This window comes from Antennarius striatus, chromosome 21 (genome assembly GCF_040054535.1).
Source record: "Antennarius striatus isolate MH-2024 chromosome 21, ASM4005453v1, whole genome shotgun sequence".
NCBI classification, from domain to species: Eukaryota; Metazoa; Chordata; class Actinopteri; order Lophiiformes; family Antennariidae; genus Antennarius; species Antennarius striatus.
Window position 1 is genome coordinate 12,700,876 of NC_090796.1, and position 21,404 is coordinate 12,722,279.

The 21,404-nt window shown below is 40.0% G+C and overlaps 1 protein-coding gene across 2 annotated transcripts in view; it reads right to left on the bottom strand.

Annotated features, from left to right (window-relative positions):
* The window catches only part of LOC137588625 (rho GTPase-activating protein 44-like), a 53,842-nt gene that overhangs the window by 15,921 nt on the left and 16,517 nt on the right, over positions 1 to 21,404 (bottom strand). The window contains exons 2-12 of one of the 2 annotated variants that reach the window (XM_068305790.1): positions 9,269 to 9,335; positions 6,417 to 6,456; positions 5,860 to 5,979; positions 5,609 to 5,685; positions 5,329 to 5,440; positions 4,904 to 4,980; positions 3,656 to 3,773; positions 3,211 to 3,279; positions 3,038 to 3,119; positions 2,174 to 2,301; positions 1,161 to 1,272 (exon numbers count right to left, since the gene is read on the bottom strand). In XM_068305790.1, the coding sequence (XP_068161891.1) occupies positions 1,161 to 1,272; positions 2,174 to 2,301; positions 3,038 to 3,119; positions 3,211 to 3,279; positions 3,656 to 3,773; positions 4,904 to 4,980; positions 5,329 to 5,440; positions 5,609 to 5,685; positions 5,860 to 5,979; positions 6,417 to 6,456; positions 9,269 to 9,330 (997 nt within the window). In that variant the 5' untranslated portion in view covers positions 9,331 to 9,335. The remainder of the gene's footprint in view (positions 1 to 1,160; positions 1,273 to 2,173; positions 2,302 to 3,037; positions 3,120 to 3,210; positions 3,280 to 3,655; positions 3,774 to 4,903; positions 4,981 to 5,328; positions 5,441 to 5,608; positions 5,686 to 5,859; positions 5,980 to 6,416; positions 6,457 to 9,268; positions 9,336 to 21,404) is intronic. The other variant, XM_068305789.1, reaches the window with a different exon arrangement.

The window sequence follows — 21,404 nt, forward strand, 5'->3', positions numbered from 1 at the left end:
GAGTCTGATGGAAGATGAACCCCTGAACCAGCACTCCCTGTGGGACAGGCTCACAAATTAGATCTGCTGTTTGAGCTAACCCAGTTTAATATGAGACCATTAGTGATGCATAGATTGTGGATGAGGATTCATCTCTCTTCCTCCACATGCTCCAGCAAACGCAGCTGATTGACTGACTTTGATTCAATATTTAATTAAGGAATATATTGTATTTTTAGCTGAAAGCAAACCTTTTTCACTAAGATTAAAAGAATCTCCAGTAAATTCGACATATTTAAAAATGCAGACATTTGCAAAAAAAAAAAAAGAAAGACGAGGTCCTCAGATGTGGCAGAGCAGGAGTATGTGGAGGTCTGAAGACTGATCAGATGATGCGGCAGCCTTCATTTTTCCCCAGAGATTTCAGCAGAAGATAATGTTAGATATTTAAAAGGAGCCAATATAATGCTGATGGTGTCATTATTTTACAACCATTAAATTGTGCAATCAGCATTTACTTCATAATGAGACAGAAGCATAAAATGCATCTAGATATTAAGTTTAATTCCCTTTCAAACCTTCAGCTCTTAATGGACAATCACAGCAGAGGTGCTTGAAAGTAACAACAGGGATCTCCTGTGATGTTTTTTTTTTCTTCTAAATGACGAATTCAAAAACTGAAAAGCTGAAAATACTCTGTACAACACTGGGTTGTTTTTGTGTCTCTGAAGATGTGAGGAGTTCATCTGACAGCATTCATAGAGATGGGCTCCATCTTCCAAACAAAAGAGATCAATAACATCATAAGAGCTTGAAAGCTTTTCTTTCTTTTGTAGTCCATCACTGTTCCGATTGAAAGCGAAGAAAAGGCGTGGAGAAGCCAACATCCACAGCACACGAGGACTTTACCTGACAATAATCTCAGATATATTTGGAGTTTATCACTTGATCTTTGTGAGACAGTTTATTTACTATGGCCTGTGAAACACATCTCCCTTCTCTTGCTGCTAATTTCATTGTAGAGGAACCAACTAACCATTTCTAAAGTAATTCTCCAATGTGGCCCTTACATAAGGCTTTCAAATTAACCTTTGGCAGGATAGCTGCTGCGCTGTAACAAGTGACAGCTGGAGAATACTAATATATGCAGCATAGACAGGGGGGTGCAGGGGATTGCTCACCTGCAATGGCATGTGGGTCGGCTGAGTACTCCTGAACATCTAACACCCCACAGTCCAAAGACGCCTTCAGCTTCTTCAGTTTGGAGGCCGACGGAGCAACTCTGAACAAACCCTGAGACAAAAACACAACTGCATGAGTCAGATAGGAGTTGGTTGGGCAGTACTTCTGCCTGAATTAATGAAAGACTCTCTGCACATCGCTGAAGTGCCTAGCTGCTAATTCTGCTTTTATTCTACATGGGTATTGGTTAAACATGAAGGATACAATTGAGGGTAATCATCATTTAACTAAACAGGATACACCCATGCTAACAGCTCTGTGAAGCTGTGCTTGGAGAGTGTCTGTCTATTTATTTATTTACGAACATGGTTTTTTCTGACTTCACACCTTCATCACATTTACAACATCAACAACACACATCCGAACAAAAAAAGGGCTGACAGGTAGAACCAAGTAGACTTGTGAAATTCCCATCCCCCAGAATCAACAAACTCTGTCATTATAACATGTTGTCAATTAACTCAGACATTAAATGTTTTCAACCAGTTCATCCACTCAATTTTGACAGACGTTCATACTCTTATCCACTTCCAGATATTAGCCTTTGTCCCAGATATAACCTAGGGCATAACCATGTTCACATTCTTCCTAGGAACAGTAAGGTTTGTTAGATAGAAAAATAATTTTAAAAAATAGATTTTAACAAAACCTGCAAGGACTTCCTTACATGATGCATAACGACAATCCTTGCATTAATAAAAACTAATTACATGCTGCACTGTAACATCTACTGGTCTGATAAACCACCATGACAGTAAAAGGCTATTTGTTCTAAACTAAAAGTAATTTGTTTTGAGGAAATCCAATTAACCCTGGACCTCATTAGATTCTCTTCCATAAGTATGACTGAGCTCATGTCAGTGATGACTTCTGCAACATGTCCCCTCAGTATCTGTTTACCGTGTGTCATGTAAAAGAAATTAAGACAGATACAGACTTAGTGGTGTCTGACCTCCTCCTGCATGCCACATTCCAGCAGCATGGTGACGCAGGCCTCGATAGGAAAGGCAATATCTCTCCCGCTGAGCAATAAGTGCTCCTCTAATGGCTTCCCGTAGCAGGGTTTCTCCACCCAGGTCTCTGTTAAACACACACAGTTTCACAAACATGCACACAACACAGAGGCAGCTCTACTCTTGGGATGCTGTTACATTCCACTGCATGCTAATGTCAAGAATTTTCTCTAAGGCTGCAGAAAGTTAGCAAAAACAAATAGGAAAGTTATTTTCCAGGTGACCTGAAAGGCCATGAAATAATGCACTATTTTCTTATGCCACTTTCTTCCTTGGGGTCCCACATCAACACACCGTTGCTGCCAAAGGTTAGAATGATGCAGGTTATGGGTATGAGACTTCTCTGCATTTGGACTTGAGGCAAGAAAAAGACAAAAATCACATACATAGCCCAGACCTGTTGAGTTTTTCCATTTACTATTAAATATGCTTGTATATAGTTGATAACTACGTATGTGTTCAAACAATTGATTTCACATAACAGTGGCTCCAGATTTAATTTTAATCTGGGTAACTGCTTATTTAGTAATATCTATATCAACCAGATCAAGTTGTACATAGTAGTAATAACAAAACTTTTGTGTCAGGAGATCATTAACACACACACACACACACACACACACACACACACACACACACACACACACACACACACACACACACACACACACACACACACACACACACACACACACACACACACACACACACACACACACACACACACACACACACACACACACACACACACACACACACACAATGACCCTAAAGAGAAAAAGATGTTGTGAGTGGAGACTCACCCTGATGAGCTTTGATTTGAGGCAGAACACTCTGAAGCAGCTCCAATGACTTTCTGTGGTACTCTGCCTGGACTTCTATCAGCTGGACGAGACACACAGAAACCAGAGAGACAGACTGTGTTTTTTTTTTATTTTCTCCCCAATGCAACAGTCTACAGACATGTTGTACTTACTGTCTGGAAGTAGCTTGCATAGTCAATTTCTTTGGCCACAAAACTGTACATGTCTGCTGATAATTGATCCTGGTGGGGGAGAAAAATATTCCCAAATGAGCGATGAGGAAAGCTGAAAACGTGCTAAACAGACTACTTTCAAAGCAGATTTTGAAATAGGAAGCACAACTCATTCTTCTACAGTTGGGAAGCCATTCTCCCAACATTTGTGTGTCCATGAGCTTTTGGGATGTATAATGAGAACATCATGAAGGTCACAAAGAAAATGTGTGTTACTGCTATAAGAGTTTTAAACGGGTAATTATTAATGTAATGGATTAATATAAAAATATTGATTAGAAGAGATAAAAGCATGGTTTTTAAATTTTAAAGGTGTCTAAATTGAGAAAGGCCTTTAATAGCATTTTGTAAATGAACAGTGAGGTAGGTGGAAGTGATCACTGACTCGACAGATCTCCATGCGGTTGGCTGCCTCCTCCATCTCTTCCCTGAGGTGGTCGGCCTTGGCTCCAGTTGGCTGCAGGTTGCTGGACAGTCCTGAAGACTTGGTAGACTGATAATATCTACAAATGAAAAGTTTTGGATGTTCAATCCTCACACAGTTGCCCAGAAAGTCAGCATCATTGATGCAAGCAGCATATTTATCTAAACCATAGCATCCTTATTTAATTCAACAAAAACTCAGTGTTCCAGTTGCAGACATCATCTAAACTGGACAGCAAACTCTAACATAAAAAATCGATGGAAAAAGAGAAAGTGTTGTTTATTTGGTTTGTCTTTTTAAGTATACATCACAGGTCTTTCAACTAATTTCTCTTTCATACTGTCTGAAACTTTCCAGAGGAGCTCTGCACACAACAGCATGGTGGGCAAAAATTGCCTCAGAATTGAGCCACTACAACAAAAAAAAACCTAAATGACCGCCTGGTCAGCAATGAAGACATTTCTTCTTGTCATCAGTCATAATGGCCTTAATGACAGTAAATTGCCACTAAGAAAGTGGTGATTGTATGTTTCAGCGATTTTTTTTTGCAGAGCTATTTTCCCAGATGTGGATAGAAAGCTGCTTTTACAAACTGGAAAACTTTTAAAGATGGGTATTTTCTCCAGACAGCGAGGCTGATATAAAGACCTAGACGCATCATGAGGGCAACAGCGTCCATCTTCTTATTTCTTGCATCTGGTATTTTGTGAATGAGTCACTCATTGGTCTGTACTGTGTGAAGCTGTGAAGATGATGCTATGATGCTACTCTCAGTATGAAAACTTAGACTAAAAACCACTGCAGTGTATTTCTAATTCACTACTTCTACTTGAATTAACAGTCATGATTTTATTGTACTGAAGTTAAAATTCCACTAGTGAGTTAAAACAGGTTCTGAGATACAAACTCCTGCTGCTCCAACTATGAAGTTTCATATTACTGCAATCTTACCATTTCTAATATATTTGTATTGTATTCCATGGGTTTGATTCCCTGATTGATTCCTACATTGATTTCTCCTCTTTTTTAATGTTTCATTCGTGCAACTGTGCTGACAGATCCAGACATTCTCTGACATCTTCACTGTGTGCAAAGAAGCCAGAGAGGTTCAGTGGGAAGCTTCAGGTCCAGTCTGTTCCCAGGGGATGAAGTTTCTCAGATCACTGCTGAGCAAGGGAAAAAAAACCCCACACACAGCAATGGACTCACCGTGTGCGAGCTGAGTCCATGTCCAAGACCAGTTTTGCTAAATGCTTCCTTTGTTTCTGGATATTTGGGATCTCCACCTGAGAGAGCAGAGAGTATTCACTTCAGTCAGTCATTTATTGGTGTGAAAGAAGACGTGAAACAGACTCAGCATTATCGGAAGTGTTGCACCTGCTGCAGATAAAACAGCTCTGCACATCTTTTCTTTGGTCTCATGAAGATTAGCTTACTGAATAACTTGCAATTATTCTCAGGTGAACAACATCTCATATTAGACAGTTCTGCAAAAATCCCTTTATTTTGATAATGTGTTTTTTTAACTTCACCTTTGGAACTGAAATCAGATTGCAGGACCTGCCTGACCTAGCATTATAATCTACTATTAGCATCACTGGTCCATTTATTACATGGCCCTTATAATGCCGTACCTCTGAAAGGTCACACAGAGGATCGATGACGTCTCTCTCGATGGTGAGCTCGAACAAGATGAGCTCCTGAGCGAGTTTGTCCTGCGTCTCGCCGCAGAGCTTCAGCATCTTTCTGCAGTAGACAACAGGACCAGAAAACACGTACAGCATAAGCTCAACATCTGACTGCATTACTGGACATAATTGGAACAGCAGTTGTCAGTCAGCTGCTGATAAGTACATTCCAATCCATATCAGCACTAAAAAAACATATTCTCATGTGTGTTGACGCTGGACTCACCCGAGCAGAGACTCGTCCCCGAGCACAGCCGCCCCCTCCACCATACATTGTGCTAATGTTGTAAGAGGAAGCTTCTTCTGCACCAAATAACAAACAACCAATAAATTTATTTACTGCCGTGGTCAAATAATTAATTTACAAAGCCATCAAATCAAAATCATCTCATTATGTTGTGTATTTATTTTATACATTTCACACAACATGCAGCTATTATGAAACATTCTGGGATAGTTTATTCCCCTGTTTCTCACCGAGGGTGACCTCACAGACTTCTTTTCCACGTCCACGCCCTGCTGGCCTTGCAGACAGGCAGTCAGTTTCTTGTGCGTGCTGTGGGAAACCTGCTTGACCAGCTCCAGACGTTTCTCCACCTGGCAGAATTAAACGACACGTATGAAGCAGCACTTCTACTTACGTTGCTCTCATACATAACTCTAGTACCAGGGTTCAGGTAGAGTCAGATGAATAGAGAGATGTTGTACAGTTGTTGACCTGATCTATAAATACCATCAAAACAAGGTGACACTTATACAACATCATTACCAGTCTCACTTAAATCAACTTGACTCAGTGGAACTGATGTTGCTGCTACTGAGGGTGGCATTAATCAGATCAATTACGGTCCTTCACCCCAAATCCATCAGTGGGGATGTTCAGCCCACATAGATGTTCAATTTCAACCTTAATTAATATTGCCTGAAGGCATTTTAAAAAGTCCCTTTATGCACACTTAAGACTTTGCACCAGTAATGACTTTTTCCTATGAGAGGCAGCAGACATCATGCAGATAAACTTGATTCATCGGTACCTGCAGCAGGTCTTCACTCAGTACTTCTGTTTTTTCAGCCCTGGAAGAGAGAAAAAAAAAAGAAAATAAAGGCTGTGAAAGTGGGAAGGAATTTCCAAATTATGCAACAGGCACAAATATATTCAATGCTATTACTTGCTGAATTTCTGTGCTCATAAACTAAGACTGCATTTGTGGCCTGGAGCTAATCATATATTAACAAGAATGCTTGTTTTTGAAGTGGCTTGGAAAGTACAAAGTTAGAAAATAGAGCTGGGAAGCAGAGATCAAAAACACTGACAATCAATGCCTCAGCAGTCGACACCATACAGGATCAGATTAAAGATGTTATAGAAGTTTCTGTACACCAAAATCCAGAATAAAATGCATCACTTCATGATGAAAGAGATGAATATTTATGATAAAATATCACTCAATAAGATTGTATCATTGAATCTGATTATTTCCAGATCCTGAAATTCAACAAAGACAAGAAAACAAGGTTCTTCAGTCACTCAGACAGCTCTGTGCTAACATACTTGCAATGAGACATGCCAGAATCGAATTAAAATTAGGAATTACAGTAAACATGGGAATTATGACTCATTATGAGATAGATATTGACTGTGAGTTAAATCCAGACCTTAACGTGTGCATACATAGAGAGAGGTGTTACAGCAACACTGATCTACTCCTCCAACGCTCTCAGAAATGATGGGAATCGACAGCTTGATCTGAATCAATGTGAACTTAAAAAAATGTACTGTAAGTAATAAATAAAGAATAATCGTAGCTGTAAAATAATACCTTGACTTGAGTCTGTGCATTTTTTTTTGAAAATATAATTTCTACATCAATTTCTTTTTGTGTCATACAAAAAGGGGCTCCTTACATTTAACATTCATACAATATCATCAGAAACATGATTCAATGCAATAAAGGTTTTATACAGTATGCTGAGTTTGTCTTCCTCTCCATTGGCTTGTCCCGTTAGGGGTCGTCACAGCGTGTCATCCTTTTCCTTGTCAGCCTGTCTTCTGCATCCTCCTCTCTAACACCAACTGTCCTCATGTCTTCCCTCACTACATCCATCCAACTTCTCTTTGGTCTTCCTCTTGCCCTCTTGCCTGTAGCTCCATTCTCAACACCCTTTTACCAATATATTTACCATCTCTCCTGAGGACATATCCAAACCATTGAAATCTGCTCTAACTTTGTCTCCAAAAAATCACTTCATGGCTGTTCCTCTGAAGGAAGGACTTCTGTCCAGACTCCAGCCTCTTCTATTCATTCCCACAACTTCAATGTGTGACTCACCAACTTTATCTCTCTATAGTTCATACAACTCTGCACGTCACCCTTGTTCTTAAAAACGAACTCGAGCACACTCTTCCTCCATTCCTCGGGCATCTTCTCACCTGCAAGAATTCTGTTAAACAACCAGGTCATAAACTTAACAGCCAGCTCTCCTAGATGGTTCCATACCTCCACAGGAATGTCATCCGGACCAACTGCCTTCCCGTTCTTCATCCTCTTTAGTGCCGTTCTAACTTCACCCTTGCTATTGCCCCCGTAGGGCTGCATTTAGTAAGTAAACAGCAGTAAATTCAGTATAATTTAAATATTACAAACTGGATATTAGACCATCTATGTAGGATAATCTTACCAGTTAATGTTAAGGTTAATTAAATATTCAGATATTCAATATTGATTTATTGTCATTTGGAAATGACAGTTTCAACAACAAGGAAATCACATTGTAGGATATGAAAGTAAGCATGTAAATAATCTACATTGGTCCATTAATAGAGGTAAAACTCTGAAGCAATCCTTAAAATCATATCACCCACACTCGCTACGGCATGATCCCTCCTCATATGTCAATGGCTCGTTCCTAGCAGCTTTAAAAATCGTAATACCAATAAGTCAACTTTTGTTGCCCTGGAGGAATAAATCTCTGCGCTGAACAGACAGAAGTTGCACAACTAGTCATAAATCTGAGTGGGAGAACGGTGATCGGTTGTTCACTTTTCTGCGTGGAAATTTTGATCGACTGTTTTCAATTTATGGGACACTTTATCTCCTCAGGAGGACGCCTCCAATGACTAAAAGTAAATGTCTGATAGTTTACTCTGATGCAGAGCATCTGAACAATGTAACACTTCATTTAACTGGTCTAAATTGAATGATTAAAAAAATATTAAACAAAGTGTAATGCAATGCATTTCATTCCTTTTATCTGAATGATAATTATGTATATACCAAATAAGTACCAAATACATATGTACTTTAAGTTCTGAAGGAGTAACTCTGAATAAAGTAGATGTTTTCATCTAATCAGTACTTATTTATGAAACACTACACAATAGCTGTGCAATTGTAATGATGATTTAATGTACATAAAACAAACCTTTATTTTATAATTAATTATTTGATTATCTGCAATTCTTCATAAAAAAATATGTGCTGATAACTATAATAAAGTACAATTTATTCAATTTCAATTCGACATTTTGCCTCTGTCTTTCACCAAATAACCAATAATTACTCCTCACAATATGAGCAAATAAATTATTTGCAATTGTTGAAGATTTTCAAAATTTTCAAAAACATACTTTAATACGAAAATTAGTGGTGTAACTAATCCAAATGCAAGCTTAATTATGAATTCTAATAAGATTTGATGAAGTCAACCTTTAAATAATTAAGCTAAAAAATAAAGAATCCAACAAAGCATCCACCAAACTGCAAACCAGGAAAGTTTGCCTGAAAAACACACACAGCACATCCCCTCTTTAATCCTGACACAAACAAACATTTCTGTCTTATTTAGCCACCATTGCTGACACCCTGCTGTGTTTGTGTGGACTTACAAAGCTGTGTTGTTCCTGCGTGAAGCCCTACTCCTGCTGATCTTCAGCTTTCTCTTCCACATCCCCCCTGTTAACAGGAGGAAAACCACCTGTTCAAGCATGAGCCAAGTAACAATAAGGACAGAAAGCGGAGTTGCAGGTGCCGCAAAGAAGTGAAGGGAAGGGCAGCGTAAAGAATGAGACCTGACTTACTGGTCCTTTCACTCTCCCTCTCATCTGATAGAAATCTCCCTGATTCCTTTTCTCTGATATTTGTCAACGGCTAGGGCTGCAGGGAAAGTAGATTATAAAGTTTGATATATCACTGCACATGCACATACATACACACACCAGACACACACCCATGCATGCACAAATGCTGGCTCAAAAACATGCATTTAAATCTGGTGATAGATTTTAGTCTGAAGCATAAACATCAACTTCATGGTGATGCTACAAGAAAAGCACTGAAGTTCATCCTCTGGGAAACAATAACAGTCCCCAGTCCTTGTGGCCTACATTCAGATGTGTCCTTGAGCAAGACACCCAAGAAACCCAATTTGCTTATCCCATCCTGCGTACCCTTGGTGCCGATAAACAGGGAGGCCCGTGCCAGTAACCTCATCAGATGATTAAGTGATTTAAACTGAGAGGAGAATCTAATCATGTCTCGATCTATGACTGCGTGTGCCCTGTGTGGCTTCAATGTCAATCTATTACTTCAGCAAAATGACACTGCTTCTGTTAGCACAGTCACTGTGGCTCTGCGTCTGTATATTGACTTAACCTAATTTATTTCTGACACACTGTGTACAAATGCACACTTTTCTTCTGAGATTTGAAGTGGAGTAAATCACTAACAGAATCAGTCTCTGTGGATTCATTCAGTCCCTGACAGCAGGGGAAATGTAAGCGACATTGACTGGTACTGTGAATTTACCTAAGAGATACCATTCACAAACGCACACCAATGAGCAGGTTAGCAATTAGAAGACTCTTTCACACACACACACACACACACACACACACACAAACACACACACACACACACACACACACACACACACACACACACACGCACGAGTTCTCTAAACACGCACACAAAGCAAACTTTCTCACTTTCTTTCCTGCATGAAGGGTGTTTACATTGTACGCACAAACCCTCTCTTTCTTTGTCTATCTCTCTCTCTTACACACATACAGACACACACACACACACAAACACGCGCGCGCACACACGCGCCCACACACGCACACACACACATACACACACACACACACACACACACAGACTTTTACACAAGTGGCTGATGTCGGCTGCTAAATTAAGTTACTTTTTTCAGGCAGTGACCTCTCAATCTTGCATGTATCACATTTGCAAATGTACCAGCATAATGGAGTATAATAAAGCCTACATGGACACTAGATTATTCAAACATCTTGTGTTTCAACTGTCATGTCCTCAATTACCAGCAGGAGGCAAGGTTTGATAGTTCTTTCAACACACATGTCCCTCAGGGGAAAGAATATAATACCTGAATATTAAAGTCATAGCCGCAAATGATGGTACTTGCAATGCTCCTCGATGCATGAATGTCATTATGGCTTTCAGCAAACACAGCTGATAATGGACAATGTATGTATTCATTGCCTAGCAGCGCGAAAAAGCACACAGTGATGCAGCAAAACCCATATCATTCAGACTCTCTGCAGACACTTTTTTAAAAATAGAGCAGGGAACAAGGGGAGGATGGAGGAGAGTGCAGACTTTCAGATTTGGCTGAGTCTCCGAATGTGTGAGGAGAGGAGAAGATCAGCTGTTAATGTTGTGCTGATGTTTCCTCTTTTGGGATTTGTTCCTCATAATGCAGCATGACATGGGGTCACAGCTGAGGAAGGGAGGGGCTGAAAACCAGATGGTTCACAACTTGGACAAGAGAAACACAAAATATCCTTGCAGGAAGATTTGTCTCTGATCAGAGAAGAAAAGACGAAAGAATTGTAGCTTTTAGAAGATCATCCTCATCATCCAGTGCTTCACACCAAACTCCCTCTGATCTGCTCCCGTCTCCTCTCCGTTTAGGCTTTTTTTCTCATTTGCACATCAAGTGCTGTTACAGAATCCTAAAGCAAAACCCCAGCACTGCATTCAGCGCTTTACTGCAGCATCAGCCTCTGTCGTCACACCCGGGATTCCCACTTGCACAGAGAAAAGAGAAGGAAGAGGCAAGGCGGGAGGGATTTGATGACAAACACAGAAGCCGTAGAGGAAGAGGCGACAGAAGTGCAAAAGATAATAGATGTGTGAGAGGGGTTTGACGGTGCTAAATCTGTTGAGAGGTTTAGAAATGGTACTGGAGTGACAGAGGGTGACAAAACAAATTGTTCCCAGATTAAATGACTCATTTATTTGTGTTCTTTCCTCTTTCACGGGTCCAGGCACGCTTGAATTTATAAGATAGAACAAAATAAACATCAAAATAGCATGAAAGAAATTAGGACGATAAAATCATAAGAAAATTTATATATTGAGGTGATGAATGGAGTGAGAAGTCAATGTTTGGACATGCCCTGGTTTGATTTCCCTTGTAAGTCATGTTTAAGAATACTTGATTTGTGCAAAATAAATACCTGTACTGATTAATCAATAAATATCTTTTGTGTTAGGTCATGCATTTCTAAAAATGATAAAAGGCCTGAGGAATATGCAAGACAACATAAATTGTCTGGGTTTCTGAGATGCTACATTTCCTTCTGTGCCCACTTATCTGACAGAACAGCCAATCAATACAGCAGCAGTAATGCTGAGCAATAATTCAGGTCAGACTGAATAGAGAAGCAGCAGTGGGGAAAGCGTCTTGCAGTATGACTGAGCAAGTAGCATTTAAACCACCATGACCGCATTAGGTAATATGTAGGGTTATATTTGAATATTTATTTCAGTCAATCTCAGGCTGGAAAATCGGGCTGAAGAGAAAAATTATTCAAGGACAAAAGAATCCCCTGGGAGAAATGTTCCAGGTAAAGTCAGATTACCCAGCATGCTGCCTTCCACCACTAACTAGTGAGGGGAGGTGGGGGTTGCTATGGCAGCAGGTGTTGCAGCAATGGAGCGGGTGGATGGATGATAGGGGAGCGGGCATCAAGATGAATGAAGCACTGGAGTAAAGTGGAATCATTCCTTGAGCAGAAGCCTGAGGTGCCAGCAGCTCGGCTTTCATTTGTCACAACAGCAGAACCACCCAAGATGAGATCTGTATCTCCCTCCGTCTATATAACACACACACGGACACAAAAATACAAAGTCATCCTCACACCTTCTTCAGGCTTCAAGGTCATTCGGTGACTATGTGCATGGTGTGGAATAAGAAATCGTCATGACGCATTTCAACGAGATCTGAAATCTCTGTTATTGGTTGAATAACACACACACGTTTCTTGCTCCACTTTTCCTTTACAGATTTTTATTTTTAATTTTTCATCATATGAAATATGATAAATATATGCATGTCCTAACATTCAGTTAACACAGCTGGATATTAAAAGACAAAAAAATGCAGACCCAGAATCAGCTGATCCCTCAGTGAACAGAAATAATAACAAAATAAGCTAAACTAATTATCTGCAGACCTCTAGCAATCACATTTGGGTCTGTTCATTATGTTTTTTAAATATACTTAATTACTATTTTTTTTAAAAGAGGGGGAAAGAAGGTTTGTGACAACAATCACATCATTTTAACCTCAAAATAAATCTAATTTCTTTTCATTTTCTAGAATCAAAACACGTGACAATTATTCAGCCGTGTGGTGTTTACAACAAACCACCTTCAGTCGGGTGTCAGCGGGGAGCCTCAACAAAATAGAGAGCAGGATAACAAAAGACAAGCCCAAGCTAAAGCTTTACCCGAATCAAAATTCTGCTCACAGCCTAAAGTTTCAAGCATCCAGTTCGGTCTCTCTAGAGAGCTTGCTACTTTTCTTGAGGAGCAGTAAATCCAGCAGCTTTTCTCTACTGAATCCAATCAAATGGCCTGACTCCAGATTCTTCAGCACCTTGGAATTGCTGCCGCTCACAATTGACAGAACAATCAAACAGGGTCCATAAAAATAAAATCAACTGTAGGAGACGTGCACTTCTTTAAAGCCCCAATAGAGCCTATTTTACCTCCTGGGTTAGAGGTTTCACACTCACCGAAAGGAAGCTGTGATATTTGTAACAAGAAAAGTTACAGTATGTGCTTCCAGAGTTAGTGGTGGAAAACCTATGTGGCATATTAGTGGGAACACTATTACAATGATGTTAAACAAACCATCTAAACCATCTAATGTGCCTCTTAACAGGTCTCGGTCATGTGACAGGTCACCAGCCGTTACCCGCACCCACAACTGCGCCAGTGTTCTAGATTAAAGTCAAGGCAGATAATCCTGAGATCGCCCCAAAAGTATAGAAAACCCTGCTTCCATTTCCAACCTCCTGTCTTTGTGAAGCTGGATTTTCTGCAGTGACCGTAAAGAAAACCAAACTGTGGAGTAGACTTGACGGCCGGAACACACTTCGGGTGTCATTGTCTCCCGTTACCCCTAGAACAGCGGTCCACAACCACTAATTCACATTATTGTAATTATTATTATTTGATTGACTTGTTCATCCTTTTATTGGAAATGATCAGTATTTCTCCTATGTTGAATGTACTGAAGGTAAGTCGCTATATTCCAAAATGAACCTCATCAGTGCAGTCACTTGAATCAAGTTTGTTATATGATTATTTCTTACAATTATTTTGTTTACAGACATGTTGATTATCAATTTATGTAAAAAAGGTTGTTTATTGTCTGCTGATGTCTGCATTTTACATAAAACCAGGGTTGAGCCGGGCACTCGTCTGAAACTTGTACCCGGCTCGTTCTTGCAGCCGTGCAAATCAGTCTGAAGATGTACTGATTCGTGGTTCGGTGGTAACAGTATTTCACCACAGCTAAAAATATATTTGTCTTCTCTTAAATATTGTAAGGGTAGGATGAGTGAGTGCTCTGAAATAAAGCTGCAACAATGATCGCTATCAGTTTATCTACTGATTAGTTTCTCAATTAACACAAAATAATTTTCTTCCCACTGCCTGAGGAGATTCTTTGAAATGTCTTTTTATGTGTGACCAAAGCCAGAATAAGACATTAAATATGACATAAAATGAAGAAAAGGATAAAATCCTCAAACTATGCACTTCAAATCAGAGTTAATGACAGAAATACTGTATAACAGGACCTTTTCTACAATAATGAGCAATTTTACTTTCATTAGATTTTGGTGTTAAACTCCTATTTTTACAAAAGCTTATAAAGGCAGGACTATATTAACATCTGAAAAGGATCGAATTTATGTAATTCTTGTGCATTGCCGCTGTTCACAGTAAGAAGAACGTGTTTGGCAACCCTACGGAAGAATGTCATGCTCATGTGAGCCAGTGTCGCCCTCATTGTCACTGCCTCGAATTAATTCACACCTCTTCCCTGCACACCAATTCTAACACAGCAAACACACACACACACACACACACACACACACACACACACACACACACACACACACACACACACACACACACACACACCGGCGATTCTACCCTGTGGCTTTATTTTCATGTCTTCACACAGCTGGCCTGAACTAGCTTCATTCAGCTTGACACTGAAACATGTTGAAATGCATGAGCTGAAGAGAATGACCCCAGATTCATTAAAAGGACACAGTAGTCATGTTCTCTTGCATCCAATACCTATTTATTACACAAGGGAGATTGTTTTCCAGTAATATAACAGCGTCACCCGCCCAATCTTTAGATTTTCCAAGCCACACAGAGAATATTAGAAACAATTTAGGAAGGAAAATGATGTTAAATACTCTTTTAATTCAGAAATTTGACACCAGGCTGCTATAACTACTCAGGATTTACTGAGACCCCCACCACAGGTTGGGGGACTTCCTTCAGAGCCATGAACTTTTAGTGATCTTTCTTGACTTCAGGGTGAACTGAGCAGGTTATGCTATTATTATACTGGAAATTATCCAGTCAGCATTTGGTACATGTTGACAAATTCTGCAGGTCCAAGAGAAAAGTGAGCATCTGGTGAGGTGGATCCTTCTTAATCCGGCTACAGACGTGTTTATCCAGCTCCCTCCACCACCATCACCCCGCCCGCACCCAGTCCTTTCACTTCAACAACAGCTGGTTGAGAGACAGCGACAGGCTGTATGAGGGTCTTACATATTTTGGCAAGCTGGTTGCTGCTTTGACACCGTTGTAACTGTTCTTTCAGTTCTTCCTCCCTCTCTCATTTTTTTTATCTCCCTCTATCTCCACTTTTCTCTATAAAACTCTGCAGGTTCTGTTTGAGCCTCTCATCACTCGCCTTCAACTTTCCTCGCTCGGTGTAGCCAAGGAAACAGAGAACGATTTGGCAGCCGGACTAAGGACAGATCAGTGGACACGTCTCTGCCAGAGTTTTAAGATAGGGAGGTTTGCCTCCTGCCAGGCACTCATCGTGCTCAGCAGCTACAGAGAACGGATCATATCTGAGCGAAAAGAGGAGGAGGAGGAGAAGAAGACAGCAGCCAGTGGATGCAAACTTAAAAAATGCACCATGGGTGAGGAAGTTCGCCTTTATCTTCGTGTTGGTATACTGGAGTGACAGCATCTGCAAAGCAACACTAGGATTGCAGCTTTAGATAGGAGTGTTTTAATGTTCATCCCTGACAAAATGGATGATCTATGAGAGCACAGAGTTGATGGAGTCGAGCAGACCCTTATTTCCTCTCCTGAGCTTGTTTGTCACACGTTCAGTCATTTGAATGTTTGCCACAACCTTCAGAGAAATGAGGTTAGGCTCTTGTTGATACATTTAACTTACGCCTCTGCAGACATGCAGTCGTTGCTTTCCCGCTCAGATCAGAGCATCAGCCTTTGTTATTCCGCAAGTCTTTGAGTGACATTTTATGATGACAGTTCCTTCTGATGGTGTCAACATAAAACAGAATTGTCATACTTAATGACGCAGTTTCTGTTTCACTTTAGAAGGGACGCACTTGCTGCACTACCAAAATAGTTGCGTATGTGTTTACTGCTCGAGGGGGGAAACACTCAGCTCAACTCTGCACAACACTTTTCTCCCCCGTACTCCAACTGGAAACCTACCATGTAGCAAAAATTGAACTAGCTTGACCTTTTTAATTGTGACACGGGAAAGTAGATTATTTATTGATTTGTCAAAGTTGCCGGAGGGACGTGGAAACTCCACATAGACAGGTCTGATTCAGTTGAATCTGTCGTGGAGGACGTGAGATACTGGCCGATTAATTAGATGCGGGTTGTCATTTAATTCTAATGCATATACTGTATTTCCTCCTTTATTCTCTCCTTCAGCTTCTAAAAGGTGAAAACTGAAAAAGAGATAGTGGCAGTGTGTCAAAAAACAAAGAATAGAATGAATATTAAGTCAGAAACTGAACAGAATTTCACAGCCGGAATAATGGTGAGCCTGGCACCGACTGAAAATAGATCTGAGGGTACGTTCTGACACAAGTTAGAAAAAGCTTCAATTCACAGTGAGAATCTGATGGTGCAGACACATGTATAAAATATGTTAAGCATCCAGACTCTGATGTGTTCTTGTGTGCATCTGGTAAATGGTCGCCTTGGGAAATCCTCCCCTCTCAAACAGCACTGAATTTCTGTGAGTGGTTCTTCAAGCTGTTATGTGTTATAGAACACACACACACACACACACACACACACACACACACACACACACACACACACACACACACACACACACACACACACACACACACACACACACACACACACACAAATACATACAGTCACTAACTTAGTGAAACGCACATGGTCACACCCATGCATGCAATCACAAACACACACAGATGCTGCTGAGTAATTTTATTCGACTCAATAGATTTAGGAGGCGTCTTCTTCTGTCGTCACGAACTGAATGACCTGACTGAAGTACTGACTGACTGATGATTTTACTAATATTATGGGATGTTTACAGAGGTCAGCATCTCTACTGGATCACTATTTTTATCTCTGTCACTGTGTCACAATTCATGCATCTGTTCAACTACTGTTAAAGGGAAATCTGTGAACTCCACCAGCTCCAGATTTTATGTTTCAGTGACTCCTCGATGGACATCTATGCCATTTAGTTCAGCCATCTGTGGTTCCAGCTGGATGAATCCTATTAAATCTGATGATCCCCTGATTTTTCGCTACCGTTGGATGAAAAAGTGGATCCGAAATGAATTTAGCTGCTTTCTTCCAGCAGCAGAAGAAATACTCAGATCTTTCACTTACATAAAAACAGAAAAGGATTCACTGCACATATACAGTACTGAGGTTCCTAGAGATCATGGTGGGAGCTCCTGCTGTGGTCCTTACACTGATTTATCAGGTGAAACCAATTTACTTGAAAGAATGTATAAATAATACTGTATCTACATCACACAATGAGATGTTCCCTCTTTATGGTAGATGAAGATAGTGAAGACAGTTCTCCTTCCATGCACAATCAAATAAAGCAATTGATTGAATATGCAGTAAAGTTTAGAGCTTTTGTGGTTTTTCATTGGGTAATTGAAAATTGCAATTTAACGCGAGACAATATCAGCCTTATGGCAGTCTGTATAAAAGGCTTATCAACTCCAAAAGGACAGGGTGAACACACTGGGGGGAGGGGGCTCCTTCTTACAGAATGGTGAAGAAGTGGGCTGCTGAATTTAGATTAGGCAGAAAAAAAACAGGAAAATGGTCCTTGTAAAGTCAGTCACTCTCACCATTCAGGAAAATACTGACAAGATCTTGAGAGAATTACAAATCGCACAAGACTACATCGCTACGGGGCTGGATATCTCTCAGGAACATGCCTCTAGGTATCCAGAACAAACTTAAAATGATCAAAGATCAGCTCGTCCAGATCAATGAACGTCAACACAATGAGAGACTTGTGTCTATCACTTCCAACTACTGACGAAAGAACAACTGAAACGCTGTGAGGACCAAGTCTCTGGTTCAGATCAGTGAGGTCTGCAGGCATCGCCATGTTGGTAATACTCCAAGTTTACAGTACCAATGGCTGCCATCCAGACATGTGGATTTGAATCCATCCAACATCTGCTCACCTGATTTGCTCAGCTAAGATGTGTATCTTCTCCCCATGATGAAGGTCAGCGGTCACTGATTTCATACCGGCAACAACATTATCACTGCTGTGGAGCAGTTTCTGGAGGTCAAAGACCTCCACAGAGGGGATGTTTAAAAACTGTTGAACTACATACTGAAAGGGATCATGCTGGGGGGAAAAATTAACTCAACATACTTAATTTCTTAAGAATTTCTAAGCTTGAATTTTTTTCATTTTGGCAAATTGCATCCCTTTCATTCATTCTTGTCTTGAACTAAAAAGCAATTGTATGATAGACTCCTACAGGCATCTTGAGGAGAGAATTGTTTTTACTGGGCTTAGATTTCTTAAAACAGAATACACATTCACAATCCCATCATGAGTCTTTCCTTTTTCTATTTTTAAAACCCAACAATGCTTGATGAAATTAAAGAGGATGAAATGACTCTTGGTCAAAAAACAGAGAATGAACCAACGTGTCGCCTCAAGTTCTTTGGAGCTCAACTGGGTGTCCTTGTACCTGTTACTGTGAGCTGTTATGACACAAGACCTTAATAAAGCATAACTATTAAAACTACAGAGAGATATTTATGGCACTCCTCTCAAGGATCTGCTTCCTCGTTGCGACCCACATTCCACATTCAGAAACGGTGAAATATTCATTGCAGTTCCAACATGCTGATCAGGATGGAAGCCTCAAACAGCAGTGAATGTTTTGGCAATCATGCATCAGGCAACAGTGAATATTTTATAAGATAAGGATCGTGCTCCTCTGGACTGTAATGTCGATTTTCGGCATGATGGTGTGAAACATTCAGACAGATCTAATCATAAACCAGAAAAGGAAGGAAGGGAAACCATAAAGGATGGAGGACCAAAAAATGCAAAGAGGAAAAAGGAAAGGAAATCTCAACATATTAATCTTTGGAACAAATAATATCCTCAGATCACTACGCTTCATCTACTGTGCTGGGTAGGTGATGGCTTTTAAAAATGTCAGCTGCAATTTCATCAGGCATCATAAGGCTGCTGCAACCGAACACCAGATGCCTTCAGATGAGAGACCCTAGGGCGGTACACAACCTGGCCCTACATGTGTCTACAAACTCACATACTCACGTTAATTTACTTTGTGCGACAATGGAAGAGCACAAGCTTGTGAGGTGAGGCCCCGTAAGAAGTGCTAATGTTCAGCTACTCAGCAGCGAAACAGACTTGATGGGTGGAGACAGAAAAAGAGTGCATTACAGTCTTGGGAGGAAGAATTTAAAGACTAGCATACCAAAGCAAGTCTGCTTCACTGCATGCACTGGGAAGAGCACCTGCTATGTTATTATGGAGCATATGTTTCCTTTCTGAGCAACAGGGCTGGGAGGGTGTTGCATTAGAGGAGTACCTGAAAGGAAAGTATCCATCGATACAAAACAATTGAGCACTGACAAATGACAAAATGGCAAAATGTGCTTTTAAAGGATAAAATCATTACCCATCATTTGTCTTTTTGAAGATAGAGACCATCAGGGCCCCAGTGTCCTGAGTGGAGTATTATTTTCACTTTTTAAGTTTACTTATAAAAACCTTATATAAAACAAGTCAACAATTTGGTACCTGCCTCATTTTCAGTTCTTTACTTTGCTCCATGTATTTATAACAATAGCATGTAGCTCAGACATTCATGGCTCCCAGTAGATGAACATCAATTACTTTTGTGACTCCTTTCTTTCTGTCATGCACCATTTCCAGTTTAAGTTTCTTCTCAAGCTCTCGTTTAGGATGTGATGTTTAATGGTATTGCTAAAAATGCTAAATTTTAAAAAACAAATTAACGTTCTGAAATCATCAAAATGGTGATCATGGAATTGGAAACATGCTACCAAACATCAGCAAGCTATCATTGTTATTGTGAGCATATTAGTATTTTGAAGGTAACTCCAAACTCCAGAGCCCCTATCATGGCTGTGGGGATGGAAAAACAGAAAATATATTTAAGTTATGTTACAGCAAGTAGTAACGATCTTCGAGGCATCACATTCATGTAACTTATTTCAAGCTTCATGTTGGTAAGATGAGCAGATGTTACAAGTGGAGATGGAGTGGAAAAAGTGAGGTAAAGATATGTTTTGAAAGAAGAACAGGTTTTTTTGGCCAAGTGGGGGCAACAAATAAGCTCAAACAGAACACAGTTGCAGTTTAATGACTACCAGCGGCTTATTTATACGTCCTTCAGTTACGGAGCAACATTATCATTCATTGGGAGTCATGGTTTTGGCTCCCTTTATGTATCTATGAATGAAAGCCAATATTCACTCTGTTCTAGTCTCCACCATTTCCTTTGGGAAATATCTGGCTGCTAAAAGCTCCTCTATGTTCACCAGATCATTTCTAACTATGTGCTGTTTGTTGCTAAGCCTATAATGTACATTTGGATGTGCATTGGAAGGTGTGAGCTAGTGTAAAGCTCTAAAACAAAGATTCCAGCTTATTATACTAATATTTATCAGTAAAGTTCCACAAATGATACAACAAAAATGCAAGCTAACTCCTTTTGAAAGGCTTCGGGAACAACTGCATTAAGCAATGGTTTGTTGATCTAAAACAGATATGTGGTGCTTCAATTCATAACTCTATTTCTTCCGCAAGAATGCCCACACTGTAGCAAAGGCCTAGATGTGCATTAAAGCGTGTAACGACAGAAACACATAGAAGGCTGAAGTCCTTTTTGTGCCTGAATCAAAAGAACCCCTGATCTTGTACAGCAACCACACATTTCTCTGTGAGTGCACAATTAACATCCAAGCATCCTTTTCTGATTATGCTATTTTACAAATGAACCGATCACAAGATGATCGATTGTATTTTTGAGAAAAGCTAACAATCCCTAAGTCAAATGTCCTTTTGTCTGATGGGAACATTCCTCATCTGGGTGTAATTCACTCCAATACAATGAAAATGTAAAACATCTCTTA